Source organism: Manacus candei, unplaced genomic scaffold (genome assembly GCF_025592945.1).
Source record: "Manacus candei isolate 608988 ecotype Guabito, Panama unplaced genomic scaffold, ASM2559294v1 h1tg000113l, whole genome shotgun sequence".
In the NCBI taxonomy this organism is placed as follows: Eukaryota; Metazoa; Chordata; class Aves; order Passeriformes; family Pipridae; genus Manacus; species Manacus candei.
This window is the reverse complement of record NW_026138161.1, coordinates 3,985,906-4,002,126: the sequence shown is the minus strand read 5'-3', so window position 1 is coordinate 4,002,126 and position 16,221 is coordinate 3,985,906. Positions and strand designations below refer to the sequence as shown.

Genomic DNA, 16,221 nt, shown 5'->3' with positions numbered 1-16,221 from the left:
GAAACCAAGCCTGACTGGTCCCAAAAAAGTGTGCCTTTGCCACACTTCCCAGGATATTGCACCAGATGTCTTTTAGCAGTACTCAGCCCTCTCCCTGCTGCTGGCAGCCCTGGCACAGGCAGCCTGGTTTCATCACTAAGCCTTATTTGCTGTACCATGGACTGGCCTGGCCACCAGCAATTAGTCCCTGAGGAAAGGGTTTATTCCACTTGCAGCTGACTCTCTGCCAAGGCCATCAATGCTTCAGTTCAGGGACGCTCAGGACCTTACTAGCACCCTCATGAGTGTTAATCTGAGGAGAGCCAGCCCTGGCACCACGGTACTAGAGGTTCCTATGTGCCACATAAGCAGTGGGGCACCCCTTCTTAAAGGCTAGGCCTGTCACCTGGAAGAGGTGGTTTTGGCAGCAGCAGGCAAAGCACTTGAAGATTAACCCCCACTCAGGGGCACTCCCCATGGAAGCACAGGGAATTTTGCCACGGACATCCCCTGTGGGCAGAAACACACCTTTGAAGACAAAAAACAAAGTCCTCCATGGGGCTTTGTTGGTCCTATGTCCAGTATCCTCCCGAAGTCACCTGCTGTTGTTTTCCAGGCCCATAAATGGAAGAACATGTCAAGTGGCAGGAGCCACAATACAGCTCAGAGAAGATTGCCAAAACAGCCTATGGAAGGGGGGAGCTCCCAGCCCTGCACCAGAGAAGGGACAAGGGGAGACCTGGGGATAGGGGGAGTCAGTGAAGCCCCCTCAGCATCCCAGGAGAAGGGGACATCACTGGGTGCCAGTGAGCAGAGAAACCCCCCGTACCAGCTCCCTGTCTGCCTCTCCTCCTTCCCCAGAGCATGGACCTGCACTGTGCCTGCTTTTTGGCAGCTTTGCAGCACTGGATGCAGCTGTACCCCATTTCTCAGCAGTGTGAATGGGATCTGCAGAAGCCAGAGGCATCTGATCTCTCCAGCTAGCCAGAAAGCACAGGTCAGAGCCTGAGCTGGTTGTTCCTCCAGTTGAAGGAAGGCAGGTGACAGGAGATGTGCCATAAAACTCATCTGTGCAATGCTACACCAGCAGTGCCCTCAGTGCACACTCAGACAGGCAGAGGGAATCTATGCAGCAACATCAGCACTTTGGGGCATAGGATTCTGGGGGTTTTTTTCTGGTTCTGGGAACCCTAAAGCTGGATTTACAGTATTGTCAAATCACAGTACACAAGAGGTCTGAAGAACTGGGAAGTTCACAGTTCCTTCTGGGAAGATGGGTATGTTGTCAGTCCAGTGAACAAATTACAGCCAAACCCCTGCTAAAGCAGAGTTGCTCACGAACTGTATTTGCACTTTAACCCTGGTAGCACCTTTGCAATGTTTTCCCATTAAAACTCTTTAGTTAAGCACTGATTGCATTATTCTGAAATAAATCTTGGAGTTCGAGGCTGTTTAATATCAAGGGTTGGATTTGGATCCAAGCTGTGCATGTATAACCACACCAGCCTCATCTGAGCTGATTCTGCTCCTCACCCACATGCTGAAGACAGTAATCTGCATCCCCCACCACATCTGCCATGTGCACTCTGTGCTGGTGCTTGACGTGACTAGAAGCCCAGAAAAATCTCTTACTGATGCAGCTCAGCTGAAACCACAGCAGCCAAAGTGATACAACTTCAGAGATGCCCTCTACCTTAGCTGAGCTGGTACAGCAGAGCAAATGCATGGCCATCAGGATCACCTACTAACACTACAAGGCAGGGAAGAGCTCAGTGACATGGGACCTCTTGGAATGGAACCACTACCAGCCAGCCCCAACTGGGCACAGCAGGATCTACCTCCCAAAGCACACAGGTCCCATCCAGGGCTGGTGCAGAAAGACCGGGCCTCTGAGAGTCAGTCCTGGGAGAGAATCCACCCTGACCACCAAGGGAAACCCACAATTCTTAGAAGACCTCACTGGGGCTCACTCATGGCTGCAGGCAAGGTTTCAAGACAGCCTGAACTTTAAAGCACCCGCCTGAGTGTCCATAGGATGAGGCAGAAGGCCTTAGAAAGGCTGGAGCATTCACTCTCTAAACTCCCAATCGTCCAGTACAGATTTTACTTTGCTTAGAGCTCTTCAAAGGCTTTCCTGGAGAGTTAGCTATCTGCACCAGAGGGAGAATTAGTGTTTTAGCAAAATCCTCACTTGTTTGGGCTGCTTTTGTAACACTGAGGGAACTTTTGTTCCTTGAGAGCTTTTACCCCTTACCAGAAATAGTCTATTCGTATCCCTTAATAGAAAACAGTTTGCAAACAGAACAACACTCAGTTTTGGTGCCTCTGTTCATTTTTTGAAACTGACTCTCCATGGACCATGTGAAGGCAAATGAGTTGCAGGTATGAGAGGGGAAGCAAAAATTCCAAATATGTGACATTCTCCGGTCCTCCCAATGAAGTTAAATTGGGAAGCTTGCAACGTCTTTCAACTCCTTGTGTTGAGTAATGGGAAGTAATGCTTTCCTGAATTTAGGATTATTAAATGCCAGATTCCTCTGTGCCTTCACAGCAAAGAGGTTTTTGTGCTGCAGGTAATCACTGCCATGGAGAAATCATTCCAGCAAGGAGCCACAGCTTCTGCCCTCTGGCAGATGCCAAGCAGTGCCACCAATTGCTGCAGCAGCTCCTCCCAGCAGCCCCCTGCAAGAGCGCAGACATCAATGCTTCTTGGCTCTGGCTGCCCTTTGGCAGGGAAGTCCACAGGGGCACAAGTCTTTGGGACAGGAGATGGGCACCACTCCTGCCAGGACTTGGGGCACTGGCAGGTCTCCTTTGGCAGGGACTTGCCAGACCTGCCAATTTCGGTGCAGCCCTGGCCAAAGGGGTCAGAGCAGCATTCGTGCCCTTGCCCACAAATTTGCTTCTCTGTGTAACACCCCTGTGTTTGTGATGGCCACCAGCCAGGATTTCTCCCAAGGAGGCCATGCCAGCTTCTGTGGAGGCCCCGTGCCCATCCCGCTGCGGCTGCGTCAGCAGCCAAGGGGGCTGCTTCTGCTGCCATGAGCAGGCACAGGAGGAAGTGTTTGCTCCTTTTTGGAGACGTTCCTAAAGTTCACGTCCAGCTGTCTGAGACACTTTAGGAAATGGATTCCTTGCAACCTGGGGCAGGTTGGCTGGGCTGGGGGAGGCCCCTGGGCACATGGCAGTGTGTCACAGGGCCCTTTGTGACACGGTGGTCATCGCCAATGGGATGGGGCAGTGTGTCCAAGGGCCCTTTGTGACACGTCCTGATATAGGTGTGTGGCAGCAACACGGCCACGCCACTGTGCTCGGAGCACGCGTCTGGACAGGACGGGACAGAGCGGTGCTGTGAGGAGTTTCCTCGCAGCCAACTCGTTCCTCACTGACCCGAAGCATTTCCGAGGATTCTTCTACTAGCAACATCCCTCGAGGCCAGACCACAGGAGCTGGTGACCCGGAGCTTCTCCGAGGCACCACCACTCCTGGTGGAAGGTGCCCTCGAGGCCAGACCACGGGAGTTGGTGACCCAGAGCTTCTCCGAGGCATCATCACTCCCTGTGGAAGGTGCCCTTGAGGCCAGACCACAGGACTTGGGGACCCACAGCTTGTCTGAGGGGTCTCCAATCCCTGTGGAAGGTGCCCTTGGGGTCAGACCACAGGACTTGGGGACCCACAGCTTGTCTGAGGGGTCTCCAATCCCTGTGGAAGGTGCCCTTGAGGCCAGACCACAGGACTTGGGGACCCACAGTTTGTCTGAGGGGTCTCCAATCCCTGTGGAAGGTCCCCTTGGGGCCATTCTGCAGAACTTGTGACCAGAGGCTTTTCCGAGTTGTCTCTCCTGCAGGTGCCCTCGAGGCCAGACTGTGGCATGGCAGGGAGACGCTCTGGCCTGTGCAGGCTTCTCAGGAAGAAGAACGAAGGCCCTGGGCCTGCCCCAGCACGGCAACCTGAGGAGATGCAAAACTTCCAGCCCCTGCAGCAGGGTGAGCGCTGGAGCTGGGCCACAGGGCTGGTGGCTGCAGCCAGTTTGGCCCCTTCCCGTCCCCTGTGGAACAAGCCCAGCCAAAGGGAGGGAGGAAGAGGGGTCAAGGCTGACCCCCCCCAGCACCCCTGCTCCATCCACTGGGCATCCCAATGCTGGCCCTGCCTGTGGAGCACAGGGCCGGGCTGTGTTCTCTGCCATCTCCCACAACCCCACAGCCCTGACTGCAATTGCCCTTTGGCAGATCCAGGCCAGCACCGGACAGAAGAACACGTCCGTGCCCGCGGCCGCTTCCGCAGAGCAGTTCAGGTACCTGCAGCCATCTCCACCTGGGCTGCGCCTCATGTCACCGCTCACTGCGGTTGGAGCACTGCTGTTGGAGCACTCCATCGGAATTTCCTCTCTTCCCTGCCCTTTCTTCTCCTGCAGAGGTTTCTGAAATTCATAGGGATTCGGCGTAGAACACCCAGGACCACACCACCTGAGGGCACGGCACAGCCTGACACCAGGCCAAACGACCCCAAGGCAAAGCCTGATGTCGACTCCACGCTGACTGATCCCACGGCAACCTCTGACACTGCTTTGACCCGTGACCTGACAAGCCCTATCACCACACTGACCCACCTCATGGCGACGGCTGACATCGCACCGATTCATTGTGCAGCAAACTCGGACACCGCTTTGGCTGATGAGACAACCACCTCTGGCACAGCACCGACTGATCTCATGGCAAAGGCTGACATCGCACTGATGCCGATGGGTGGCACATCAAACCTTGACACGGCATCAATGGATGGCACAGGAATCTCTGGCACTGCGACGATTGATGAAGTAACAAATGCTGAAACCACACCGACTGATGTCATGGAAAAGTCCGACACCACAACGACTGAGAGCATCGTGAACGCTGACACCACACCCACACACAGTGTGACTGATGCTCCCAATTTGGACTTTTTCAAGGAAAAAGGTGTCCCCAATCAGAAGCAAGTAAGCAGTCTGTGGCCAGGGTTTGAGTCCCCCAGGGGTCTTGTGGCACCTCAAGCTTCATCTGCTGGACCCCTAAGCTTTTGAGGCCAGCGCAGTGTGGGGAGAAGAGAAGCATTTCTCAGGGGAAGCTGGGCAACTTGCTCACTCTGGTAGCTCTTCAACTCTCCCCCATTTCCCCTCCAGGTTCCGGCCATCGTGAGGTACATCCACCAGTGCCTCACGTTCCATATGTCTTCAGATGTCAGCCTCCACACTAACATTCTCAGCCTGGTTGGTGCACACCCTCATGACGTGGTGATGTCTCTCCTGCACCGTGCCCCAGCGTGTGACAGGTACAGGGCCCAGCTGCCCTCCTGGCTCAGGGCTCACCAGCCTTTAGAACCCATCACCCCAGAGAGCCTGTCCCACCTGCTCTCACAGACACATGGAGACTTCCAGGACCCTCTGGCCCCTCCATTTCCCAGCCCTGGCCTGTCAGCCCCCAATCCTGCTGACACATGCCCTCCCTGCCCCTCAAGGCACTGTGACTCTGTCACCTGGGCCCCCACAGCTGCCCAGGCCAGGGCATTGTGGCCAAGACTCCCTTGACACAGGGCTCTGGCTCCACAGAGCTGCTGCAATGATCTGGAGGACCATCGCCTCCTCAGGAACGACAGCAGAGAAGGTGCTCCCAACACTGCTGCAAGTCATGGAGGACTGGCCACTGTACAGCCTGTCCTCCTCCGACGGCGACAACAAAGACGTCTTTGCCCTGGCTGTGAGTTTCTGCAACTGGCCTTTCCTCCTCCCCAGGTCACCTCTCCAGCAGCTCTCCATCCTCCCCCACCACTGCATCTCCCTGCCTCAGGCATTGGGCTACAAAGCTGGCTGAGGGGCAGGTTCAGGGCCACCAGGCCGGCTCCTCCCCCTGCGTCTCCCCTGCCCTCTCCCTCCCACACTCAGGCCCTGCTCATGGACGTCTGGCCACTGAGCGCTGTCTCCACGTGGTTTTATTGCAGGCAACCCTGGCACTGCGGCTGATCATGCAGGAGCCCCAGTGCCAAGATGCACTGATGATTTATGCCCCCCAACTCCTCGTGGCTCTGCTTTTCCAAGTCTACATGAGCACAGAGCAGATGCCAGAGGAGGCCAAGACGTTCTGGAGGCAATGCCAGGAGCAACATGACCTTCCCAACGACCCCAACAGGTGCTCCATCCCAGTCCTCTCTCCCTCCCATGCCCTCAGGGCTGGGCCCAGGGCTCCCAGCATGACCTGGCCTTTGCTGTGCACACAGGTTTGCAGTGCAGACCATCAAGGCCCTGCTCTGCTGTCTACACTCGGAGAATGAGGTGGTGGCAATTGAACGTAAGCGTGGCTGGGACACCCTCCTCCATCCTGACACCCACCACTATGCAGTGGGGCTGCTGGCCAGGTGAGACACCCTTCTCCCTGCTGCCACAATCATCTCTCCCATGGGCACGGGGCACCCCACACAGCCCCTGTGGTCATGGGCCAGAGAATCTTGGCACCAAGGGATGGATGAGCAGTTCGGAAAAGGCTGTGAGAGGAGGGTGCACAGGAGGAGCCACCTCCCAAAACTCTCGTGTCCCGTCCAGGGCTGGTGGGGAAAGACCAGGCCTCTTGGAATCAGTCCTGGGAGAGCTTTGCCCACCCTGCTCAGGATCAATGGCTCTTTTTTTTTCTTCACAGGGAGATGCGCAGCGTTTTGATCCCCTTCTATTCCCTGATCGCAACCCACCTGCTCGGGCTGCTCAGCAGGGAGGAGCCCCACTGGGAGCTGCCTGCCCTGGCCTTCCTTGTTGAGGTGAGCCTGATGGCAAGCGCTGCCTCACCCACCTGCCTCCCCCCTCTCTGCCCTCACACAGCCACAGCTGCCCACGATGTTGCCTGCAACCTGTGCTGCTGCCTGGGCCCAGCCTCTGCGGCTCCAGGCTCCTGCTGCCCAGGTACCCCATCACTGCTCTCTGCCTTCCAGCTCCTGGACTATGTGGAGGGGAGAAGATGTCATGAGAGTGTCCTGCCAATCCTATCAAGGCACCTGCAGAGCCAGTGCCCTGAGAGCCGTCGCCTGGCACTCAGAGGACTCCTGGTGCTCAGTGTGGATCCCTCAATGGTGAGAAGGGGACACCCGGCTGAAGCCATACTGGCAGCCTGGGGCTGGGGAGCTCAGTCTCTTGGGCTTGGCTGGGCTTTGGGAGCTGTGGCAGCTGCTCCCAGCTCTCCTGCCTCCCTCTTCAGCTGCCTGAGCCTTGTAGGACAGGCCTTTGGGGCAGCAGCGTGGGGTTGCACTGCCAGAGAGCTGTTGGTGGTGCAGCTGTTCAGGGCTTCACAGCTCAGCACTGTCTTCCACACAGGCCGAAAGCATCTGCAGCCTGGCTGAGCACCTCGTGGAGCTGCTTCATGATGGAGATGGAGATGTGGTTGCCATGACCCTCTCTGTGTTCCTGAATATGTTCCGGGAGAAAAACTTCGAAGCATTCAGCTCCACTGCCCCAAAGCTGGCTGAGGCGCTCCGGCCACTCTTTGATAACGTAAGGCTCTGGGTGCCTGGTGCTGCCTGGAAACGTTGTGCCCTGTGGATTTTCAGGCCTGTACCTGTGCCTGCTGGGCCTGGAGCAGCCAGTGCTGAGGCCTTTTTCTTCTCTTTTACACCAGGACAACACCCAAGTGCAGCTGCTCTCCGTTCGCCTCTCCCAGGAGGTCATGGAGTTGCTTGTGGAAGAGGGAACAAATACGCAGGTGCATCACAGCCTCGTGCCACTGTTCTTCCACTGGCACAATGAGAACCAGTGCATGGCAGAGGTGAGCACTTGTAGGCTCTGGTGTTCTTGTGGCAGGGGGCTTGGCCATCTCCTGCCCTGGTGCCTCGCAGGCTCCAGCCTTCTCCTGGTCTTGGCCCAGGGATACACATCCTGTGCCCTGGGCTGTGATGCCATGTCCTGGTCTCTGCTGCTCGGCAGGCCTCTTAGGGATGCTAGGTACCCACTAAAGACACTCTCTCACTCCTCTCTGCAACTGGATAGAGCAGAGAAAATCCAACAAAGGATTCAGGAGTTAGGAGCTGAGAGAGATCACTTACTGATCACCATTGTGGGCAAAACAGATTCAAAGTGGAGATATTAACTAAATTTATTACTAACATAATCTGAGCAATACAGTGAGAAGAAAAAAATACCTAAAAGCACCTTCTCCCCACCCCTCCTTCCTTCCAAATTCTACCTCCTCTTTCCCCAAAGAGTGCAGGGAGACAGGCAATGGATCTTATGGTCTGTTGTTGTTTCTGCTGCTGCTCAGGGAGAGGACTCCTTCCCCTGCTTCCTGTGGGGTCCCTCCCACAGCAGACACTCCTTCAGGAACCTCTGCAGCATGAGTCCACCCCACGGGCAACAATTCTTCACAAAATGCTGCCACAGGGATCCCATTTCCATGGGGTGCAGTCCTTCAGGAACAAGCTGCTCCAGCTTGGGTCCCCCATAGGGCCACAGGTCCTGCCAGGGAAACCTGCTCCAGAGTGGGCTCTTCTCTCCATGGGCTGCAGGCCCCTGACAAGACCCTGCTCCAGCATGGGCCTCCCACAGGGTCACAGCCTCCTTTGGGCATCCACCCGCTCTGTTGTGGCTCCTCCATGGGCTGCAGGTGGATCTCTGCAGCCCGCTTCTCCTTCATGGGTTGCAGAGGCACAGCTGCTTCACCATGGTCTGCACCAGGGGCTGCAGGGGAACCTCAGCTCTGGTGCCTGGAGCACCTCCTGCCCCTCCTTCTGCACTGACTTTGGTGTCTACCTTGTTCCCATCTTCTCACTCTGCTCTTCCCTGGCTGAAATTTTCCTCTGTGCGATAAATTTCTTTCCTTGATTAAATATGTTATCATGGAGGCATTACTGTTGTTACTGATTGGCTCAGCCTTGTCCAGCAGCAGGTCCATCCTGGAGCTGGCTGGCATTGGCTCTGCCAAACGGGGGGAAACTTCTAGCAGCTTCTAACAGACGCCAGCCTCGTAGTCCCCCTGCTAGCAAGACCTGGCCACAGGAACCCAACACAGCCCCCAATTTAGATTTGTCAAGGAGAAAGATATTCCCAATCAGAAGCAAGTAAGCAGCAAGTCGCAACAGCTGGAATCCCCCAGGGGTCTTGTGGCACCTCAAGCTGCATCTGCTGGTCCCCTAAGCCTTTCAGACCAGCACAGTGTGAAGGGAAGGGAAGCATTTCTCCGGAGAAGCTGGGCAACTTGCTCACTCTGGCAGCTCTCCAACTCTCCCCCATTCTCCCTCCAGGTTCCGGCCATCGTGAGGTACATCCACCAGTGCCTCACGTTCCATGTGTCTTCAGATGTCAGCCTCCACACTAACATTCTCAGCCTGGTTGGTGCACACCCTCATGACGTGGTGATGTCTCTCCTGCACCGTGCCCCAGTGTGTGACAGGTACAGGGCCCAGCTGCCCTCCTGGCTCAGGGCTCACCAGCCTTTAGAACCCATCACCCCAGAGAGCCTGTCCCACCTGCTCTCACAGACACATGGAGACTTCCAGGACCCTCTGACCCCTCCATTTCCCAGCCCTGGCCTGTCAGCCCCCAATCCTGCTGACACATGCCCTCCCTGCCCCTCAAGGCACTGTGACTCTGTCACCTGGGCCCCCACAGCTGCCCAGGCCAGGGCATTGTGGCCAAGACTCCCTTGACACAGGGCTCTGGCTCCACAGAGCTGCTGCAATGATCTGGAGGACCATCGCCTCCTCAGGAACAACAGCAGAGAAGGTGCTCCCAACACTGCTGCAAGTCATGGAGGACTGGCCACTGTACAGCCTGTCCTCCTCCGACGGCGACAACAAAGACGTCTTTGCCCTGGCTGTGAGTTTCTGCAACTGGCCTTTCCTCCTCCCCAGGTCACCTCTCCAGCAGCTCTCCATCCTCCCCCACCACTGCATCTCCCTGCCTCAGGCATTGGGCTGCAAAGCTGGCTGAAGGGCAGGTTCAGGGCCACCAGGCCGGCTCCTCCCCCTGTGTCTCCCCTGCCCTCTCCCTCCCACACTCAGGCCCTGCTCATGGATGTCTGGCCACTGAGCGCTGTCTCCACGTGGTTTTATTGCAGGCAACCCTGGCACTGCGGCTGATCATGCAGGAGCCCCAGTGCCAAGATGCACTGATGATTTATGCCCCCCAACTCCTCGTGGCTCTGCTTTTCCAAGTCTACATGAGCACAGAGCAGATGCCAGAGGAGGTCAAGACGTTCTGGAGGCAATGCCAGGAGCAACATGACCTTCCCAACGACCCCAACAGGTGCTCCATCCCAGTCCTCTCTCCCTCCCATGCCCTCGGGGCTGGGCCCAGGGCTCCCAGCATGACCTGGCCTTTGCTGTGCACACAGGTTTGCAGTACAGACCATCAAGGCCCTGCTCTGCTGTCTGCACTGGGAGGATGCGATGGTGGCAGTGGAACGCAAGCGTGGCTGGGACACCCTCCTCCATCCTGACACCCACCACTATGCAGTGGGGCTGCTGGCCAGGTGAGACACCCTTCTCCCTGCTGCCACCACCATCTCTCCCATGGGCACGGGGCACCCCACACAGCCCCTGTGGTCATGGGCCAGAGGGTCTTGGCACCAAGGGATGGATGAACAGTTAGGAAAAGGAAGCGAGAGGAGGGTGCACAGGAGGAGCCACCTCCCAAAGAGCCCGTGTCCATGCAGGGCTACGGGAGGAAGACCAGGCCTCTGGGCGTCAGTCCTGGAAGAGCTTTGCTCACCCTGCTCAGGGTTGATGGCTCTTTTTTTTTCCTTGACAGGGAGATGCACAGCATTTTCATCCCCTTCTATTCCCTGATCACAACCCATCTGCTTGGGCTGCTCAGCAAGGAGAAGTCCAGTTGGGAGCTGCCTGCCCTGGCCTTCCTTGTTGAGGTGAGCCTGGTGGCAAGCCCTGCCTCAACCACCTGCCTCCCCCCTCTCTGCCCTCTCACAGCTTCAATTGCCCACGACCTGTGCTGCTGCCTGGGCCCAGCCTTGGGCGGATCCGGGCTTTTGCAGCCTGGGCACCTCATCACTGCTCTCTGCCTTCCAGCTCCTGGACTATGTGGAGGGGAGAAGATGTCATGAGAGTGTCCTGCCAATCCTATCAAGGCACCTGCAGAGCCAGTGCCCTGAGAGCCGTCGCCTGGCACTCAGAGGACTCCTGGTGCTCAGTGTGGATCCCTCAATGGTGAGAAGGGGACACCCGGCTGAAGCCATACTGGCAGCCTGGGGCTGGGGAGCTCAGTCTCTTGGGCTTGGTTGGGCTTTGGGAGCTGTGGCAGCTGCTCCCAGCTCTCCTGCCTCCCTCTTCAGCTACCTGGGCCTTGTAGGACAGGCCTTTGGGGCAGCAGCGTGGGGTTGCACTGCCAGAGAGCTGTTGGTGGTGCAGCTGTTCAGGGCTTCACAGCACAGCACTGTCTTCCACACAGGCCGAAAGCATCTGCAGCCTGGCTGAGCACCTCGTGGAGCTGCTTCATGATGGAGACGGAGATGTGGTTGCCATGACCCTCTCTGTATTCCTGAATATGCTCCAGGACAAGGACATCGAAGCATTCAGCTCCACTGCCCCGAGGCTGGCTGAGGCGCTCCGGCCACTCTTTGATAACGTAAGGCTCTGGGTGCCTGGTGCTGCCTGGAAACTTTTTGCCCTGTGGATTTTCTGGCCTGTGCCTATGCCTGCTGGGCCTGGAGCAGCCAGTGCTCAGGTCTTTTTCTCCTCTTTTGTACCAGGACAACACCCAAGTGCAGCTGCTCTCCCTTCGCCTCTTCCAAGAGGTGATGGAGTTGCTTGCAGAAGAGGGACGAAAGACCTTGAATATGCAGGTGCACCAGAGCCTGGTCCCCCTGTTCTTCCATCTGCATGATGAGAACCAGTGCGTGGCAGAGGTGAGCACTTGTGGGCTCTGGTGTCCCTGTGGCAGGGGGCTCGGCCGTCTCCTGCCCTGGTGCCTCGCAGGCTCCAGCCTCCTCCTGGTCTTGGCCCAGAGACGCAGGTCCTGTGCCCTGGGCTGTGATGCCATGTCCCACTCTCTGCTGCTCTGCAGGCCTCTCGGGAAACACTGCTTTGTGCTGCAAGTTTCCTCAAGAGGAGGGATCTCGAGCAGGTGCTGAGAAGACAGCAGCCCATCAAGTTCTGCGATTGCCTGGTAAGGACGACCCCCAAGGCCCAGCCCCAGGCTGGACAAGCCCCCAGCCCCAGATGCCCAGGGTGTGGGGTTGGCCCTGTGCCCCTGCCCACTGCTGCACCCACCTGTGGGACACCAGCCTGCACCCCATATGCTGCTGCCTTCCTTTGGCTCTGCAGGCTCTTCTCCAGGCTCCTCTGCCCCCGAGCCAGGGGGCTGCTGGAGCCCTGGCCCAGCTGGGCCGTGGGGCAGGGCAGCCCCATGGCTCCCCGGGAGCACCCAGTCCTCCGCTCCCTCCAAAGCCCAGCACCACCAGGCCACAGGGCTCTGTGGGCAGGGCAGGCCATTGCTGGGTGCAGGCAGCGCCCGGCCAAGGGGCAGAACCTCAGCCAACCCTTCCCTCCATGCCCTTCTGCTCTCTCCAGATGGACAAGGATGTCAGCCGAAGGGATGAGCACCTGCACCAAGCCCTGCCATATCTGCAGAGCCCACAGCAGCCCCTGCGAGAGGTGGTCGTCAGGTTCATGGGTGAGCCACAAGCCCGCGGTCCCTCCCCACCCTGCTACAGCTCGGCCCCAGCCCCGGCTGCTGCAGCGGCAGCAGGATGCGGCCCAGGGATATGCTGTGGAGTCCCGAGTGCCCTGGCTGCTGCTGCCACCCTCTGCCAGCCACCCCCTTGGGTGTCCCGATGCGGGAAGGCCCCGAGCTCAGCCCCGCCAGGCAGGAGGACGTGTGGCCAGGCTGGCAGCAGTGCTTGGGGGGAGCTGTGCTGCTGGGGCCCTGACAAGCTCTCTGTTCCCAGGGGTCGCCGCATGGCACATGCAAGACCTGCAGCCCGTCATGAAGGGTGAGTGAGGACAGCAGGGTGTCCCTGCAGGCCCGTGGGGAGGAGCTGCAATCCCTGCCCCACCTGCACAGGGCTCTGCTCCCTGCATGGACGAGGGGAGCGGCGGGCAGAGCAGAGACACATTTCAGGGTCATGGGGGGACTGAGGGCCAGTACCTTCTGACTCATCCTGGTGGGCCGTGCTCCCTCCTGGCCATGGCAAGAGCTGGCTGGGATGGCCCTGGCAGGAGGGGCTCCTCACCTCCCCACAGATCTGGGCTCTGACTGTGGCTCCCTTCTTCTCTCTTCCAGCCCTGGAAGCCATGACCAAAGATGACTGCTCCTCCTACTCCACCATGCAGAATGCAGTCTTGTCTGCTTTTCGACGGGCAGTAACTAAGTAATCTTCTCCACCAAGATAACCAATGTGCCTGGAACAGCACCAGACAACAGCAAAGACACCACTTCTCAGCGGTGCTGGGCTGGACCCAACTGAGCCTGGCGGCAAGGCCAGGCAGCTCCTGGCCTCTCCATCCCTCTGTACAGCTCCCTCCCTATGTACAGCTCCCTCCCTCCCTGCCTATTCCCTTCTCCTGCCCACAGTTCATCCCTCTCCTTCCCCTTAGGTTAAGAAGATTCATCCCTCCCCTTCCCCTTAGGTTAAGAAGATTCATCCCTCCCCTTCCCCTTAGGTTAAGAAGATTCATCCCTCCCCTTCCCCTTAGGTTAAGAAGGTTCATCCCTCTCCTTCCCCTTAGATTAATAAACATTTGCTTTCTCCCCTTTGGCTGCATCTTTGTGGAAGTCAATTGGCACAAACCCTGAGCCCTGCAGCACACAGGCTCGCTCCTGCCTTTCTTTTGCCCCTTGCACCTTGGGCACAGACACAGAGGCACAAGGGCAGTTCAGGCTGCAAAGATCCGTGTCCTCAAGGTCCAGTTCCACAACATTAAGTAGAGCTGGAGATCTTGCTGGACACACTCAAGGCCAGTGAATTAAAAGGCCTTTACCCACACACTTAGCACATCTTCTCTATCTGGGCTTTTTCATTCATGGCAATATCAGTTTAGATCAGTCTAATTAAAAAAACTCACTCATTTCCCATCATCTCACAGGGACAAAAGTTCATAAAATACATGTCTAGCCAACAAGGGTTAGAAACTTTTCCCTCACCAAAGACCAAATGACTATTTCAGGCCACAGACTGCATCAGCCCTAAAAATCAACACTGCAGGAAGGATGAAATGAAAGAAACAGCACATGAAATGAAAGAAATGTGCATGCATCCATACTAGAGCATTATTAGGACTGATATTTTAGTCATGCAAATAAGGCTACCACCTCTGCAGCAGAGCAGTCCAATCCCACATGTAGCCAGTCTGGGGCAAAGAAAAGCTTGATACTTTAGCATCTACTAGATGACACAGCAATACTTGTCACGAGTTTGCCTGCCTCCGTCCCGGGCAATGAAATGGGAGTTTCTGCCTAATTTCTCTTCCTGCCCGCAGGACATTGAATTAAAAACTTACCCACAACAGGTCCTGGCTCAAAGTAGTTAGCTCAGCCACGTCACTGTAAGATGGATACTCATTTGGGTACTCACTAAGTCATAATAAGGCCAGGTTGTCCTCTCTCAGCATCTTGTTTGCTGTATGGAAATAGCCAGTCTGTCAAGCTGCTGCTGTAGCACCTCTGAGCATCTATAATTCATGTATGTACCCTGCAAATGTTGAAAAATATGCCAGAACTCAAGTCCTACATTCTTTGTTTTGCCTATCTGCATTTCCATGGCATCAGCCAGGTCTGCTGTACCCTCCTGGACCCCACAGGTGTCAGGGGTTCAGCACCACCCACCCGTGCTCATTTGGATTTTTGAGTATTTTCTTCAGCTACAAAAATGTTCTTTCCTGGTCTCAGATATGCACTGTATGGCATTTGGAATAAATATCTGCAGCTGCCTTTTTGATTTTTTTTCCCTCTTCTCCTTTTCCTGGTAACATTATGTTCTCCCAGGGAGGAAAAACATTAGCTTGTTGCTTGGGATGATTCAATTACTCAGCAGTAGGTCAGAGAAAAAAACAAACATTGGATTCTTCTTCTTGCATCCTCTAAGCAAAATCCTTGCTGGAGCACAGATGAACTGGAATTTCAGAGGGCATCTTAGGACCAGTAGCCCAAAACTACTGAAATAGTTTCTTTAAAATGCTTTGTTAAAAAAGGATTTATCTACAACCAGTAGCTAAACATTCATCTTCTTAAAAATATCTGGATTCGTTACTTATTATCAGGCCTAAATATTTTTCCCATTACTTGGAAAGAGGTGTGAAATTCAGCTAACACATACAAACCCTGAGTTTCATTAATAATGATGTCTGCTTTTGGAGAGTCCCATTCTCCTAGCACATGTTTGGATAAACTAGATCCAGATATAGATATCTCCCACAGTCTTCTTCAAGATTTTGTTCAAAGGAAGACTGTGTGTCAGCATTTGCTACCCCAGCTCTACACTTTCCCTGGATGTTGGCACACATGAAGCGTTGCAAAAGCTGGCGAGAATTTATATTCACACAAGCATTCACGCAAGGAGTACTCATGCTGTCATCACAGCGATAGGAGATGACAAAGGGGAGGTCCCAAACAAGGGACAAAATAATGCCCAGGCAATCAGTCAGACTAGATAAATAATGAAGAAATGCACTTCTGAGAAGCTTGAAAACAGTGCATAGCAAGGACAGGAAGATGCACTGCGAGCAAGAATGAGGAATTGATGCAACAAAGAATTTAAGCTAAATTTTGGTGCAAAGCCAAGGGCACAGCTCAAGAAAGCCTTCATTCAGCTATTACCCGACCACAGAAACACCCAGACGTTCCTCTTCGGCACTTCTAAGGCACCGGCACTCAGCCTCAGTGCCCGGGCTTGCCAGGATTGAGCAACCCAGTGCCTCCTTCAGCTCTGCCAGAGCAGACTGAGCAGCAGAGCTTGTGCACCCAGCCAGGCAGAGCACCTGCCTTCCCAGCCTGTGGGCACAGCTCCCTGAGAGTGGCCACAAATAAAGCTGGGGCATTTTCAACAGCCTAGCACTCACAGTGTGCAGCCAAAGGTGTGAAGGGAACCTCCTCTTCACATCTTAGTGCCAGTATGACCCAGCCATTGTGCTGGTCCACTCCAGCTCCCTGCCCTGAAACACTTCTCTGCTGCAGAAGCCAAGAGGGAGGTCCACTCAGCAAGGCACAGCTGGTGGAAACACAAAAGCAGGGCATCCCCCTGCCATGTTCCTCTGACTGTCTCTGTCATCCTTGGATTTGCTCCT

The 16,221-nt window shown here is 55.7% G+C and overlaps 1 protein-coding gene across 6 annotated transcripts; it reads left to right on the top strand.

Annotated features, from left to right (window-relative positions):
• Nucleotides 1–3,273: 3,273 nt before the first annotated feature.
• On the top strand, nucleotides 3,274–13,686 carry LOC127461798 (uncharacterized). 6 transcript variants are annotated; one of them, XR_007900201.1, is made up of 25 exons: nucleotides 3,274–3,690; nucleotides 3,763–3,965; nucleotides 4,209–4,273; nucleotides 4,394–4,954; nucleotides 5,138–5,286; nucleotides 5,564–5,711; nucleotides 5,953–6,140; nucleotides 6,229–6,366; nucleotides 6,645–6,759; nucleotides 6,931–7,068; nucleotides 7,310–7,486; nucleotides 7,611–7,757; nucleotides 9,229–9,377; nucleotides 9,655–9,802; nucleotides 10,044–10,231; nucleotides 10,320–10,457; nucleotides 10,736–10,850; nucleotides 11,011–11,148; nucleotides 11,390–11,566; nucleotides 11,691–11,846; nucleotides 12,005–12,106; nucleotides 12,511–12,613; nucleotides 12,888–12,932; nucleotides 13,223–13,569; nucleotides 13,636–13,664. XR_007900201.1 is itself a non-coding variant. In XM_051769853.1 (24 exons), the coding sequence occupies exons 2-24, from the start codon at nucleotides 3,851–3,853 to the stop codon at nucleotides 13,312–13,314; spliced, it is 3,492 nt and encodes a 1,163-aa protein (XP_051625813.1). In that variant the 5' UTR covers nucleotides 3,274–3,618; nucleotides 3,763–3,850; the 3' UTR covers nucleotides 13,315–13,686. The 6 variants fall into 6 exon arrangements, 4 of the variants coding, with proteins under 4 accessions (XP_051625813.1, XP_051625812.1, XP_051625809.1 ...); XR_007900200.1 differs by having other exon boundaries at nucleotides 13,223–13,602; nucleotides 13,636–13,655; XM_051769853.1 differs by having other exon boundaries at nucleotides 3,274–3,618; nucleotides 13,223–13,686.
• The last annotated feature ends 2,535 nt before the right edge of the window (nucleotides 13,687–16,221 follow it).